We start from the raw sequence: 15,981 nt of genomic DNA on the forward strand, positions 1-15,981 counted from the left end.
AATGTCCCAGAAAGCTTTGTAGAACTCTACTGTGAGGCCATCGATGCCAGGAGCTCGCCGTCCCTGCATTTTCAGCAGAGCGGCGCTCTTGAAGCGGCCTGTCCAGTAGGTCACTCGTTGCCTCTGAGACGCGAGGTAGATCGCCACAAAACCCCTCAAATAGGTCTTCCTTCTCCTCGTACTCACTCGAGTAGAGGGAGGAATAAAAACCTGTGGCGTGCTTTCTGAGCTGGCCAGGCTCTGTCAGCTCCTGCCCCGTGTCTGCCAGCAGGGAGTGAATATACTTGCTCTGTCCATGTTGCTTTTCCAGGCCAAAGAAGAAGCTGGAGGGGGCATCCATCTCGTGATGTTCTGGACCCGCGACCGGACCAAAGCACCTTGCACTTTCGTACCTAGCAGGTCTTTGAAGGCCACTTTTTTGGACTTGAGGACTTCAACATATCCTCGATTTTCTGTGGACGCACTCAATGTCTCCAAGTCCACGATCTCACTCTCCAGCTCTCTAATAGATCTGCATGCATCGCGTGTGACATTGAGAGAATACTGCTGACACAGGAGTTTGATTTTTGTCTTACCATGGTCCCACCACTGCCGAAGACATGTAAAATCAGTTTTCCTACGTCTAAAACCAGTCCAAAAATACTTAAAAGCCTCTCTAAAACCCTTGTCAAAAATTAAAACTGAATTAAAATGCCAGTAGGCACTCTTCGGTAAAATGTTTTTTATAGAAACATTACATGCAACCAAAGAATGATCGGTGAAACCAGCCGGCGTGATGCTGCAGCTTTTAAAAACATTAAAATGATTCTTAAAACAGTAAAAGCGGTGTAGCCGAGCCATAGAGACCCTGCCATCTCCCAGGTGAGACCATGTATACTGCCGGCAGTCTGCAGGCATCCGCCTCCACACACCCACGAGGCCGTGGGAGTGGACCAGCTGCTTCAGAACGTGTTGGGACCCTGGCTGAGGCTCTTCATGGTTTCAGTCCAACAAACCATTTTCTGTACAATTAAAATCCCCACCCAAGATCAAAAACTCCTCCGAGCCACAGCTGTTCAGTTTCATGCTAACTTTTTCTAAAAAGCTCTTCCTCTCTGTTCCACTAGTTGGGGCATAAATATTGATAAAAACCAAGGTCTGCTCATTAAAACGTGCTTTTACTAAAAGACATCTCCCTGGTACGACATGCTCTGCTACTGGCGATGAAGGGGTGAATGATCTTGATAGCAGGAGAGCCACCCCCCCACTTGCAGTCCTACGGTGGCTCAGGACCACCTGTCCCTCCCACTCCTTGTCCCAGTCAGGTGCGTTGCCCCCATCGCTGTGTGTCTCTTGTAAAAACAATACATCAATCTTTTTCCTTCTTGCTGTGTCAAACACCAAAGCCTGCTTCTCTGCCACCCTGGCGCCATTGACGTTCAACGTCCCCACTCTAAAAGAATCCATGAGGGAGAGGTTCAAAGCACTGGCACTAAAAAGATTAAAAAATGAAATCAAGGCAGCCATGTTTAAAAACCAAGTTCTTTTCTTGCCTTGCCCATCAGTTTTTTTAATCTAAAAACCTCCTGATTGGTCAGATCAGAGGTGGCCTTGTTCTGAATGACATTTTTTGCTGAATTTAGAAACTGTAGTTTGTCTGGGAAATATTTTTCTATATTCAGGCCTTTTCTGTCCTTTGTTTGTTGTAGGAACATTTTCATCATTTTTTTCTCTTGACTTGCAGTGGTGATGTTAGACACCTCAGTGCAGTCAGACAGATACGCGTCTGCATCACTGTCGCTGTCTGCAGTGGTGGCTGATTGGGCCTCCAGCCGCCCGGCTTTACAGCCCCCCACCGCAGACAGCATGCTCTTGCATTTACTGCGCCGCTGTGCAGGAGGAGGTGTACACCCAGACACACTCTAGGACACACACGCACTCTCAGACACACACGCACTCTCAGACACACACGCTCTCTCAGACACACACGCACTCTCAGACACACACACGCTCTCTCAGACACACAAGCACTCTCAGACACACACGCACTCTCAGACACACAAGCACTCTCAGACACACACGCTCTCTCAGACACACACGCACTCTCAGACACACACACGCTCTCTCAGACACACACGCACTCTCTGATATATTCTCAGACACACACGCTCTCTCAGACACACACGCTCTCTCTCAGACACACACGCACTCTCAGACACACACGCTCTCTCAGACACACACGCACTCTCTGATATATTCTCAGACACACACGCTCTCTCAGACACACACGCACTCTCTCAGACACACACGCTCTCTCAGACACACACGCACTCTCAGACACACACACACTCTCTGATATATTCTCAGACACACTTTCAGACATACTGGGGTTCACAACATCAGCAACTCTCAACTCACACTGTTTCTCCGCCATCTTACCTGTTTCACCAACTTTACCTGTCTCACTCACCATCTCGCCTGCCTCACCTGTCTCTTCCACCACCTCACCTGTCTCTTTCACTACCTCACCTACCGCATATACCCTCCCTCTCACCTGTCTGCCCCACCACCTCACCTCCCTCATTCCCCTCCCTTTCACCTGACATCTCCGCTACCTCACCTGTCTCCCCCCCCCTCACCAGTATCACCTATCTTACCGGTCTCACTCACCCCCTCCTCACTCACCTCCCTGTGCTCGCTCCGCTCCACCTGCCTCTCTCCCTCTGCTCCGTTCCGCTGTGCCGTGGCCGGAGCCTGACGCCGTGCCGCAGGTGCAGGTTTGTCAGCAGTCCCCGGCTCCAAACCCTTCGGGGCAGGTCCCGCCTCGGCCGAGGTGGCCCGGTTCGGACAAGCTCGGACAAGGTGTCCCTCCTCCCCGCAGCCGAAGCATTTTAAGAGGGAGGAGGGGGCGAACAGTGGGTAGTCGAACCGTCCACCCGCACCATGAAGCGATAGTTCAACTCCTCGGCTCTGTTGTTTAATATCATGAACACTTGTCTGCGATGAGACACGACGTGTTTCAACAATGTTGACTTACACCCAGAAAGCAAAAGAATAAAGAGAAAAAAAAGATAGAAAAAAGGGAAAAGAAGCCAAAACTCTCCCTCCCGCTCTGCTCCTCCACTCTCACTCCTCTCTCACAGGAAGAAGGAGAAGAAGGCTCCGATGGTTCAGTCTGGGGAGCTGCAGACCTGAGAAGACATGTGACCATGTAGATTTCTTCCATCTAGGTTTTTTTTCTGTTTCTTTATTTTTGGATATTTTAAAGTTTTTTTTTCCACACTTTTTGTAAAATAAAACACCTCAATCTGCTTCAGCGACTCCAGCCATTTTTTTCTACATTGAAGAACCCACAGTTCTTGTAACAATCCCCCTTAAAAAGCAGGGTCAGAAAACAAGACACAACACTCGAGACCACAAGATGCTTATGTAGAAATATATACAGTAACACATCGTGTGTATATAAATATTTAGACACTTCATAATGTTCAGTTTCAGTTGAATTTGTTTGAGATGCAATGATTTTTATTCGTAGTAGTGGTGGTAGTACTGGTATGTATTTCACATTATTGGTGCCGCTTCAGTTGAGTTCCTCACTCAGGTTTTGTCTTGTAAACTTCAGTCATCCATCACCACTGTTGAACTAAAGTTCTACTTGCAACAGCAAAAAAATAAATAAAAATTATAACTGACAATTCATCAACTGTTTACCACCCATGTTTGAGTCACAGCAATGAAAACATTCCAAAACACCTTTAACATTTGAATCAGAAATTTGAAGTTCATTCTTAAGTGTTTTCATCACTCCAGCCAATTCACAGTACTTCAATCCCCAGTGCGTGTGTGTGTGTGTGTGTGTGTGTGTGTGTGTGTTGGGGGAGGGGTATATGGAGTTAAAATCATAACAAAAACCTCACAAACACACAACATCTGATTGATTGATTGACTGATTGATGGACTGACTGACTGACTCACTGGTGGATTGACTGACTGACAAATTGACTGATCGGTTAGCCAACTGTCCGGATGACCAAATTCTTGATTAATTGACTGATTGACGAACTAATTGAGTGTCTTCAGAGACACGACCACCAGTGCTCCTAGCAGTAGCAGCAGTGGCGGTAGCAGCGTCAGTGTAAGTGTTGTCAAAAATATCGATTTATCAATTAAATATAGATTTTGAAAAGTAAAAACAGGCCTTAATGACTTTTCAATAGTACCGATACTCTCGCTGCTGCCTTGGTTTACACATGCGCCGCTGCTGCCAACACACACACACACACACACACACACACACACAGAGCACCACCCTGGGGAGCGAGCCATCGTGCATCCTGTTAATGTGTCCACAATAACTTGAAAAAATTCTCTATCTCAAGAATAAAGTTCTTTATTTTTCTTTAAAAATGAAACATTTTTGCACAAAGTTCTGAGTGGTTGCTTGGTATCGAAAATCGAACATCAACATTTTTCAAAATACTGTATCCAAGTGTGAAATCCAGTATCTTGACAACACTCGTCGGTGACACAGAGCGCGATGCTCTCCCGACTCGGTGTCCCCTCATGGGCCTGCCCAAGATGAGCCGTCTAGTCCTCTTTGTGCCCTTCTACAGCTGCGGCGACAGGTATTTGAGGCGGTCCCAGTAAACTGGGCTTGTGGGAACAAACTAGGCTTGCTGACATTGATATCGGCAAAAACAAAAACATATCGTCCATTCTTACTATGTATAGTGTACTGTTATAACATGTATGTAATAGCTGTTGTAATATGTGTAACATTATCAGCATGTGGACGAAACAATGTGCATGTCCACCCTGTCATGAACCCTCCATCCTGTCATGGAGGCTTGCTACCTGGATGGACAATGACAGGGTGGACATTTTTGGCTAATGTTGGCATTTAATGAGCACATGGTGGACCTTTACTGAGCAACATGATTAAGTTAGCAAGCTGACTGTGTACAGTTCAAGAAATACGTTCCAAATTTCTTCAAGGTTTTTAATATCAAATGATATTTCACTCCATTTTTTTAATCTTAAAAGCATGGATACAGAGGGGATCAGAGATTTCCATCTTCTCTGTCATCAGAGCAGCGACGGTCAAACCACTTGTGGCAATAAAGTCCAAAGTGTGGTCACGGCAATGAGTGGGGCCATCGGCGAAACGAACCAAGTTAAGTGAATCCACAACACTCAAGAATTCATCAGCATTTGAGTTACACTGGTTAGAAGCACATGTAACTGTGCTGACAGCCTTCAGTCACACTACCCTGCCCTTGGAGAACCATGCCCAGGCGCTACAGATACCCCCCCCCCCCCCCCATCCTACACTGCCCCTCTCCGATTCCACCACACAATTCAATGACCCCATGGCCAGTCCTCCAACTTCTGACACCGTATGTAGCAAACTCAGGTGGAAGTCACCCCACCCTGGACTCTGGTTTACTGCTTTGTGGAGAAGGTAACTGCTCACCACAGCAATATCAATGAAGTGGTAAAAAAATGTTTTATACCACCTCATTGTCTTGCTGTGGACGGAGTAATAATGAATAAGTGCATCTGACAGGTCCACTCCACCCATGTTGATGTTGTAATCCCTGCATGCATCAGGGACATCAACAGGACCCCTGTGCCAGCATCCACCTGGTCCCTTCACCCTCCTCTGTACAGTGGCCCCTCTGTATGCCTTGTGGATGGTGCTGCAGATGTTCACAATTTTTGCGTCCATCCAATGTGCAAAGAGGAGATTCCCCTTTCTAATCCACCTCATGTCTCCCCTCTCAGGTTTCTTAGGGATCACCACCATCCGCTCGTCAATAGTTATGGCCTGGTACGGCTGAAAAAGGGAGTTACAGGCATTCAAAATCTCACCATAGAGTGGCTTGATTTTGAATAACCTGTCAAATTGAGGCGTTCCCCTTTTTCTTTCCTTCTCTTCATCCTCTGAAGGATCAGAGAATGAAGAGACCAAAAGATGGCCTCAAATTTGGTGTCGATCGATTCAGTCGCTTCTCCCCTTTCCAAAGACTACAAACGCTGCCGTAAAGAAGAAGTCTACGCGACACTATTCAACTTTGATTCCGCAGTGGTCGCAAAATTTAAATGTCCCGAGTTCGTACCGAATCAGATTGAAATCACCATAAAAAGGTAACGCTTGCACTAAAGCAGACACCGACCCTGTTTTAGGAGCATTAGAGTCCAAAATTTGATCGAGAATTGAAAGTAAACATTGCCGTCAAATTTCAGTACATTTTGACAGCGCCCAAGTACGTCCAGTGTTTTTGGGCCCGCCGGCGGGCCGATCGGGCTCGAAGGGTTAAGTGAATCCACAACACTCAAGAATTCATCAGCATTTGAGTCACACTGGTTAGAAGCACATGTAACTGTGCTGACAGCCTTCAGTCACACTACCCTGCCCTTGGAGAACCATGCCCATGCACTACAGATACCCCCCATCCTACACTGCCCCTCTCCGATTCCACCACACAACTCAATGACCCCATGGCCAGTCCTCCAACTTCTGACACCGTATGTAGCAAACTCAGGTGGAAGTCACCCCACCCTGCACTCTAAAAATTTGGCCTGCAGGGAATCAAACATGCTCACTGGCCTTGCTCATTGGCGTGGCAGTCAGAAAGCATATTTGACGATGCTGACGGTGATCCGTCGCAACACCTATCTGGTCGGAGTGGTCTTTGCTATTTTTTTCTTTTGAGTGTTCAAGGCCTTCTTCTTCATCCTTTCTTCCTGCCGCTGCTCTTGCTTTTCTTTTTGCAGCTGTTCCATCTCTCTCCGCTGCTGCTGTCTCTTTTCCACCCTGGCTTTGTCTTCCGCTTTCCTGCAACATCAAAAACAACTATGACTTTGTGGTCGTGGGTCCGTCAAACCTCAACCTGCTAAAACTGCTGACTCATCGCAAAAGCGACTATGCAGCTTCACATGGGTCACTCCCAGCCCTCGTGGGTTCTGACCCCTAGAAATGGATAGATTAATATTTGATGATGACATTATCCTGACCTGACGGCAGCAACCTTCGCCATGTTCCTCTGTAGGGTCACCTTCTTCAACCTCTCCTGCTCCTGCTGCTTCTCCTTCAGCAGCTTCTGCCTGAGACGCTCTCTTTTCTCCTCTTCCTCTCTTTTCTGCAGGTCCTTCAGGCGGACCAACCGCTTCCGAAGCTCGGCCAGGGACATCTCCTCGAGGACATCCTGGCCTGCAGTCTGGCATAGGACACAAAGGCAAACGTTGACACATCTAAGGACATGAATTGTGAAATGACACCAATGCTTTCTTTCACTTACCTCTGTGTCATCAAGCGCTTTGAATTTTGCGTCAAGATCTGAATTAAAACTGCCGATTTCCTGAATGATCCTCAGTTTTAGGATGAGCTCTGCTTGTGCCTCCTCCAGAGCTTTACGAAGTCGCCCTTGGTGCTTCTTGGTGACTTCTTGCACTGTGGTATTTTCATGAAAATTATTAGAATTAAAAGGATCTCATAAAAATGAGACCATAGCAGCACATGTCATGAAATCAAGCAGCTTACCAATACTCTGCTTAAGTTTTTTCAACTTCTCTTCGGCTTCTTTGCTGTTCTTATGGCCCTTTGCCACCTGTCGCACCAGGTCTCTCATCGCTTTTTCCTGCTGCAACCTTTTCTTGGCATATTTCTTCATCAGCTGTGCAGTCTACAAGAAAGACATTTTTACACAAAAATCAATTGCCTGAAAAAGGTGTTCAGAGAGCAGAAATGTTTTGGCTAATCCTCCTTGTATTTGTGCTGTGCCGTCTGTATTTTCACCAACTGGTGACCGGTCTTTACACACCTCTTTTAGCTGGAGTAGAGGAGACTTCTGGTCCCTCACTGGCTCCTTGGTGGTGATGCGCTCTTCATCACAGTCACCTTTCCCCTCCAACAGGTGCTTAATTCTAGTCAACACACAGAGAAATTACTCTTCACTTAATGTGGTTCAAAGAATTCCCAAAAGTCGACAATTCAGTAACACGGTAGTCTTAGCATCACATCCATTACAGGTATTACTGGACCAGCCAGCCTGAAGAATTCCCACAGAGAAATCACAGTTTTCAGTTCTGTAGTATCCAGACACTGATCATACTGAGAACCCTCCTCTGACAGGCTGAAAGTAAACAACATGCCGTACCTCTGCAGTTCCCATTCATCCTGACGGACCTCGTTGGCCCCTTTTCTCAGGGTGTCTGCTTTTGTGAGCTTGAAGGTGTTGCTGTCTCTCTGAAAGAATCAGAACAGTTCTGTCAACCGATGCACGTGGAAAGCAATCATCCTGGAGACAGAAAAAGAACTGAGAGTAGACCTCACCTCATCACTGGGAGGAGGATCTTGATAAAAGCTTTTGATTTTCAGCCTTTCATTTAGTTCCTCCTTGATCTGGGACTCCACTTTCTGAGGGATGAAAGACAATTAAGCAGATATGTAAATAAAAGCGGTAAAGTGACCGTTTTCAGGTGAATTTGTTGTATAAGAAAATATGTTGGAATGTAACTGCCGGTAAAGGAATGTTTTTAGACGTCTCTACCTTTTTGCGTTCTGACACGATTGGAATTGCACATCTGACTTGTCTGATATTTGCCTGATGCAGCAGCTCCTTTAGTGAGGAACAGATTGGATGTCAATACAACGCCATGGAAAAAGGAATTACTGAATATAAAAGGTATAATATCAGCATAGCATGTTAATACATGACTACCAAATGAAAGCACGTGTCCATGTGTACATATGTCAGCTGCTGCGTCACACAGGATCTCTTGGCAATCATTCAGGCCTTTCAGATATCATAGTTTTGTCAGGGGATGATAATTAGCTGACATCGTACCTCCTTCTTTTGACGGTTCTGCTGCTTGATCCGCTGTAACGTCTCAAACTCTTTTGGAGCCTTGTAAGTGCTTTTTGGTGTCTAGGAAACCACAATCATTTTAATGATACATTCAATACACCCTCTATTAATGTACAATCTAAAGCATGTACACATCTAATTGTAAATATTCAAAGGGAATGAATGTTTCTTACTGGTTTGGGATGAGTGAGAGGGACCTCCTGGGGTTCAGTGGGTTTTTTTGGCACCTTCTTGACCTGGTGCCCTTTGGGTAGCTGCTTTGCAAGCTGGTCTACAATTTTATGAATCTCAGGTTGCCATCTGAAGGAGAAAATAAATGTGTTCCTTGATAACTTGCCTTTAAAACAACTGATTTCTTCAAAATGGCCACAGACAGTTTTATTTACCTCAACAGGGGACCAATTAACTTTTCCTCCACGTGGGCAGCATCACTCACACTGTTCCACTTCTCCTGGATGCATGTGGTGAGGTTTGTGGCAAAGAAACTCAGGAACTAAAACCAAACACATGAACAAAAACATTCTCCATGAAAGAGCTCCAGACAGTCCCTTCCTCCAGTGCCTCATCCATTAAATGTACCATAACTAGTACTCTTGTATGGAGGACCAAGTTTTGGTTCATTAAATTAATACAATCTTATTCATGGAAAAATGTATTGTTAATTAAATTGATGTTCTTACAGCATGCATGTTTTTGAAGTCCAGTGCCTTGACAATGATGTCAAACCGTCGAAGTCCAATGTCATCCAAGGCAAATGTGGCCAGGTAACAGACAACTGACGAGAAACACAAGCACGTTAGTGGTCATTTTGGTCCTTTCTGCCTGACATTAAAAAGTGCTGTTTACTTACTAACAAACTGGCTGCGATGACTTTCGGGTATCTTTCCATTTTGTCCGTAAAAGTCATCGATCACCAGGTCCACTACGTTTTTGTGCTCAATGCATCCTGAAATGACATCGAGCACAAACTTCTGCTGCTGGGTTCCCATTTTCTACAACACAAAAGCAAACGTGATATGGCTGAGTTGACATGGTGGACTTCCAGCATCTGAGCCTCCTAGCAGCTCTTTAATCCCTCTGGTGTACCTTCAGGTCCTTGGAAGCTTCTTTCAGAAAGTCATCCACTTGATGTTTGCCAGGGGTGAACTTATCAAAGATCTTAATGGCCTCTTTGGCAAGGACTCCATAGACAGTTGCCATTTTATTTCTACCTACAGGAAGAGAATGATAAATTAGGTGAAATGCTTTTTCATTGCAGGTGAAAGACACGGACTTTCCAGCACCGAAGTAAACGCAAATGTAACCAAGCTTTACAAGCAAGATTCAGATCAATGCAACACAACAAAACTGTAGGATGTTCCGGTAAAATATTCCGGCAGTGTGAATGTGTCAGTTGCAGCGTATCTGAAATTGTTGTGTGGGCTCTTTAAAGATTCACCAAGGGCAGTTTTAGAAATGTACTCTGGTGGTTTTTAGCTGTACAGTGAGAGTTTTTGTTCCTTTGCTTGTTGGATCTGTGGCAACATGAGCGCTACATGTCACTTCACATTGATTCTTTAGAACAGCAGCAGCGAATGAGAACCTCTGCATTTTGACTACCTACCAACTGTGATCGCTTATCAACTATGATATCTCAGGAACTATGACAACTTACCAAAAAGACACTTGTGGTTGGTATTTAGCGTTTGCTGTTCAGTGTATGTTTGTCTTTGGGACGAGACGCCTTATAAGTCATTTTCTATTGTGTGTGGCAAAATTATCTGGTGTTGTCATTGATAAGTTCAGTGATGTCACTGAGATCAACCAATCACAAGCCACGGATGTGTGTGTGTGTCAGTTAACATGACTGAGTGGAGGGATGGTGACGGATCAGCTGACATCACAGGCTTGACTCTGCCTGGACAGCTTTGATCCTCTGTGACATCATCTGGCTGATCAGATCACAGCAGAGGAGCAACTGTTCAGAGCCCCAAGATCAAAGTGACGTCAAGCAGCTATGGTCTTCCTCTTAAAGCCTTCCTCACCTCCATTTCACTCAGACTCTTACAACATTCTAATGGCTTGATACAACAATAATTTATGAACACTTCGGAAAACATTTTAGTTAAAAACATCAAGCTGACTTTTAAAGTCATGATTGTCCACCATGTTTAGTGCTGGAGAATCAGACCCTCCTCTTCCTCTTGGCCATGATTGGTAGCAGCAGTTTCTCTTCCATAGGTGGAAAGTAATTTGGTAATTTCACCCAAGCGCTTCACCTAAGCTTCACCTAAGTACAATGTTGAGGTACTCAAGTATTTGCATTTTCACAGACATGGCCTACTTTCATTGTGGAAATCATCTCCCCGTCAGAAGATTCTTCCAGAGCACCAGGCTTTTTTTTCAAAGTGGATTTCAGCGTAGTCGCCACTGTCCAAGGTGGTGGTGATGGATGTGCCTCAGTTCACATCATAGCACTGAGACAGCCCACCCAGAAGTCAATCACACTTCATTTAATCCCACTACATCATGTACACGGTCTTAAAATCTTGGCACGTGTTGTGTATTGGCCAGTACTGTAATGTCGAGCCATGTCGTAAAGCTTCCGATAGTAAGACACCAACAACATGAGCTGAATTTTTGTTTTTGCCTTCTCGGTCTCCTTTGCCCCACACCTTGCATTTCATTTGCTGCCTCCACAAACTTTGACACAGAATCTCTGAGTGGCAGAGTGAAATCTGAAGAATCGTGTGAGCTGCAACTGTTCATTGGTCCTACTGCCGTGGTCGATACCCCGTCCCCTCTGCAGCCCTTCTATCGTTGAAATGACAGGAGGTAGAGTGAAAAGATCGTCAGAGTGAATTTCATCACAAAAACTAATAAACATTAGCACTGAATTTAGCTTGTAAATATGTGGATCTTCTGTGCTGTTCACCTGTCACTCTGGCTGCTAATGAGGCGTTAGTCCAGTCGTTACCTTCAAAACCTTGTTGAGGCAAGTTTTCCTTTGAGTCAAATGAGGAAGCAGAATGTCTTATTTTTGCCCTTCTTGGACATTGATTACGCATGAATACTGAATCAGTGTATTAATACAGCTATAACTCTTCCTCCAGTTTACAAACTTCCACCAATGTTTCATTCAGACTGACAGCAAGATCGCTTCACCATTAACCCAAAGTCACTTCTGTTGCTTTTTCTGTCTCCTGGCCTCACAAAGCTGATCTGGCTTTCCACCGACTAGAACAGCTGTTTACCTCTGCTCCCATCCTCTTGCACCCTGTCATAGAGACAGACGCCTGCCGGGACAACTACTGCCAGGCTTGCTGGGAACTCTTTCTAGGGTGGTTCAATTTCTCAATCACATACTGGCCGGGTTGCCAAAATGACAAGCTGGACGCTCTCTTCTGCCACACAGACATTTGAGGGAGTGTTATGCAACCATAAGACTGTAATAATCCTTGGGATTTATCAATTGTTGGAACAAAGATACATCAATGAAACCTAACATACGTGGAAAAACTATAATAATGAGACAAATGTTGTAAATTTGTACTCAGCTCACCCATTGGCGAGGACACTTTGTCGGGCGGCGTGTCCAAAGAAGTCTCCGCTCAGGAGCCACAACAGCACCGGTGGTGGAGTACTGCTGGAAAGGCGGCTGTAGAAGGCAGCGGTGGTTATCTACAGGAGGCAACCAGCCTCCCCTCCTCACCCACACACAGCTCCCCTGCCTCACTGTCTTCACGCCGGCAGCCCTAACCAGCTGCGTAAGCACACTCCCAGCCCAAAGGGGTCCCAGCCACCAGACAGACGAAATGTTCACTCAGCCGACCCAGACTGAAACTGATTGTCCTCTCTTAACTCCTCACCTCTCCTCTCATGTCCCCCAGGTGTCCCATCAACCTAATTAGTCTCCCTCTCTAGCTGGGAGAAGGTCCACCTGCTGTCTCAATACAAGACTATTCCCCCATCTCATAGCCACCATGGTGTTTGAGGTTGGGACGTTAAATTCAAGAGGCACAGATGAATGGACCCATTTCTGAGAATGTTCATGCTAATAGTCTTTCTTTTCTTTCTTGCTCACTTTCCATGTCCTCTAGTGGTGGTGTCACAGCTCCCACCACCCATGCGGTGGATGCAGTCCACTCTATTGTTCACACCAAACAGCATTTCTTGTGTCCTACCATGTCTCAGGACACTCAACCTTCCATCACCCACTCCACAGCATAAGAACCCTGGCCCTTCATCCACTCATTGCCAGATCACCTAGTATACCTCATTCAGAGTCATGTCCAGGGATGAGCTGGACACTCTCATGAAACGAGGAACCAGTTACTGACAAGGCCGAATAACTGACAAGTAAAAATGTGTCACTATCCGCACTTGGGTTCTTTTTTGAATCGGGACAGTTCTTATTGGGTGTCGCCCTCCAACAATGTTCTCTGATAGACAGCCGGCCTGTCAGTCAAGCACAGAGTCCCTCCCCCATAAACACACAGAGAAAAGAGGAGCAACTCGCTACGGCTGCCTCACCTCACAGAAGATAGATGTGTTTCCTCTTTGCTGAGTGCAGACACAACTTCTCTGTGTACAAGACTCTCTTCTCTCACTTGGTTGTTCACTGTTGAGGATTTATTCCTCCATCAACCCATTTCTGTTTGGGAAAGAACAGAAAAGTAGAGAACTCTTAGTTGTCCGTGGTATTGTCGTGACATGTCTCCATCGGGTTGCAGATTGATTGAAAAGTAGACCAGGGGCTTTTATTAAATAAGCAGGAAGCTCTATATTTTTATATATATGGTATGTTTTATATATTTATATTTTTACATACAAAACACTGCAATACCTGATGTCTGTCTATCTATCTATCTGTGTATGTCAATCTGCTGGTTCGTCTGCCTGTTCGTCTTTCAGTCTGTTTACTTGTCTGTATCTGTCTTCTAGTGTGTGTGTGTGTGTGTGTGTGTGTGTGTGTGTCTGTCTCTCTGTGTGTATTCCTGTCATAATGCCAGGTGGGTAAAAAAAAAGACGTCCTTTTTGCGAGGGAGTCTGAAGGTCAGAAGGTCTGTTGTCCTGCAAGGAAGAGCAGCCTCCGAAGCGGCGCCTCAAAAAGAAGCTTCAGAATTTTGACCAGAAGAGAGAAGAGGTAGTTGACCGTCAGAAGAACCACAACATGGCAACCATCAAGGATGCATGCATTGTATGCTTCACAAATGGTGTTATTAATGTACAAATTACATTTTGGATTGGAAAGGAATTACGCAGTTGTTAAGCAGAACTGGATCAAGAGTTTTCAAAACAGTTGAGCTTCTGAGTACCCAAATCTTATAGAGCACCAATTTGTGCCAATATTTAGCCAGAGATCCATCCAGATTGTACTCTCTCAGACATTGTAAAAGGATTTTTCGTTCAATTCATTCTTTCTTCCTTGTTACACGACGCGCGACATAATTTCAGTCACGCCGTCATTTTCCTGCTAACATGCACTCGTTAACACAGGTGGCTGACGTCACAATTACATACAAAAGGACGTGAAAGTTCTCAAACTTTTATTAGAACATTCATTGCTTGGTTGCCGTCATTCTGTGGTCACAAGTGTATATTAAAGCCATATCCTGACCGACTCAGCCGTTTCGGTCAAAGCACCGCTTTTCTACACTACAATGCCTCCGGACCGCCGCCATTTCGCAGTGGCCGTACGTCGGAATTTAGGAAGGACAGTCAGGAATTTAAAGGCCTTGTCCAGCGTCCTGCGCAGCCTCAGGCAAGACCTTTATTTGTCCTCCTTTATGGAGTTGCACTTGAACGCAACGCAGCATATCATCCAATGGTTAACTAAAAAAAAAAAAGAAAAGAGGTAAAACTGTTTAAAAATGATTGGCTAAAACTCAATTATCTGATTTCTCATTGGTTGAAAATGTAAACAAGCCGCCTCTTTTCCCATGTGCTGGCTGTGCCGGCGTCTCGTCTTGTCAGCGGAATGTGAGCGCGCCGAAAAGACGACCTCATCCAATGGCAAACGGTCAAAAGCGCACGTTTGTCAGCAAAAGTAGCAAAGACAGTTTTGCTTGTATGGGATCGTATTGCTCACTTAGTTGCTGTGAGGAGGACGTTAGCACACAAGGAAAGACGGCAGTGGAAAGGCATGCTAGTAAAACAAGCTTTTTTAATTTGTTAAGAACTGAAATGTGTATTTTATGCATTTATTTATTTTTATGTGTATTCAATTTTCACATTTAAGGCCATAAATGTTCTGCTTTGTGACACTGTACTTTGCAAGACAGATGTATTGAATAAATACAAATACTGTGAACAAATACTTCTCACTTTCTCAGGAATACTTTTCCTCTTCTGTTCCACATACATCATGATATATCATAGATCAACTGTTCAGTGATGAACATAGTATCTCAGAATCTCTGTATCATCATCCCATCCTCATCATGTACATCATTGTGTTGTATTGTCATGGGGAGGACACCAGATTTGTATGTTGACTTTTTTTTAAGTGTCCTCCTCTCTGGTGATGTGGTAGTGGCCACCCTACCGCCACAATGCTGTTCTCCCTGGACGGTCTCCATTTCGCCTCACCGCTCAACCATTTCGTGTTGTCACTGCGTTACACAGAGCACATGGACTTTGTGCCCGCTATTTTTGATCTGCGTGTCACCGTCCATTTTTTATCAACGCACCGACATCCATTTTATTTTATCGCTCAGCCCACTCACTCTACTACCGTGGCAAAGTTGACCCACAGTTTCCTCTAAAAATATATTATAAAATATATCAAGAATTAATTCAATAACAATGATTTTAACAACAATAATACACATATTAATAATAATCATTTCAATTATAACAATTAAAATGAGAATTATTCGTCATTATTTTCAGAAAAATCATAACTTTTACACGCCCAGCAAAGTTCAGTCAGACTTATGACGACTTCTGATCTGGATCCCGTCTTATTTGAAGGTGATGAGTTATACACCTTCTTGCGTGACGGTGACTCCTTTACACATCCCTCACATCTGCTTTCTGTTCCTGATTTGCCACAGCCCTTAGAAGTTGATGGGCAGGTATGCAGTTTCCATTTTGGGGATGTACTCTTCAGTGAAGCAGCTGTGACTTGAGGTGAACTGGTTGACTTTGG

General features: G+C 44.9%; 1 protein-coding gene across 1 annotated transcript; it reads right to left on the bottom strand.

Annotated features, from left to right (window-relative positions):
• Positions 1-5,385: 5,385 nt before the first annotated feature.
• LOC147258213 (cilia- and flagella-associated protein 99-like) lies at positions 5,386-10,545 on the bottom strand. The gene is made up of 15 exons (XM_086207648.1): positions 10,504-10,545; positions 9,936-10,060; positions 9,700-9,841; positions 9,530-9,624; positions 9,236-9,342; positions 9,023-9,149; positions 8,829-8,909; positions 8,532-8,600; positions 8,315-8,398; positions 8,139-8,227; positions 7,803-7,905; positions 7,523-7,664; positions 7,281-7,432; positions 6,997-7,199; positions 5,386-6,817 (listed from the first exon to the last, which is right to left on the bottom strand). Exons 2-15 carry the CDS (start codon positions 10,047-10,049, stop codon positions 6,655-6,657), a joined length of 1,671 nt encoding a protein of 556 aa, XP_086063774.1. The 5' UTR covers positions 10,050-10,060; positions 10,504-10,545; the 3' UTR covers positions 5,386-6,654.
• Between the last annotated feature and the right edge of the window lie 5,436 nt (positions 10,546-15,981).

Source organism: Aulostomus chinensis, chromosome 7 (genome assembly GCF_037954235.1).
Source record: "Aulostomus chinensis isolate RoL2024-O1b breed Wild chromosome 7, RoL_Achi_v1.0, whole genome shotgun sequence".
Classification (NCBI taxonomy): domain Eukaryota; kingdom Metazoa; phylum Chordata; class Actinopteri; order Syngnathiformes; family Aulostomidae; genus Aulostomus; species Aulostomus chinensis.

Excerpts from the sequence above, each read along its gene's own strand:
- LOC147258213 (XM_086207648.1), bottom strand. The coding sequence starts at position 10,049 with ATGGCAACTGTCTATGGAGTCCTTGCCAAAGAGGCCATTAAGATCTTT. Across the intron at positions 7,433-7,522 it reads AAAACTTAAGCAGAGTATTG|TGCAAGAAGTCACCAAGAAG; the intron begins GTAAGCTGCTTG and ends AAAATACCACAG. Across the intron at positions 6,818-6,996 it reads GCGAAGGTTGCTGCCGTCAG|GAAAGCGGAAGACAAAGCCA; the intron begins GTCAGGATAATG and ends TTGATGTTGCAG.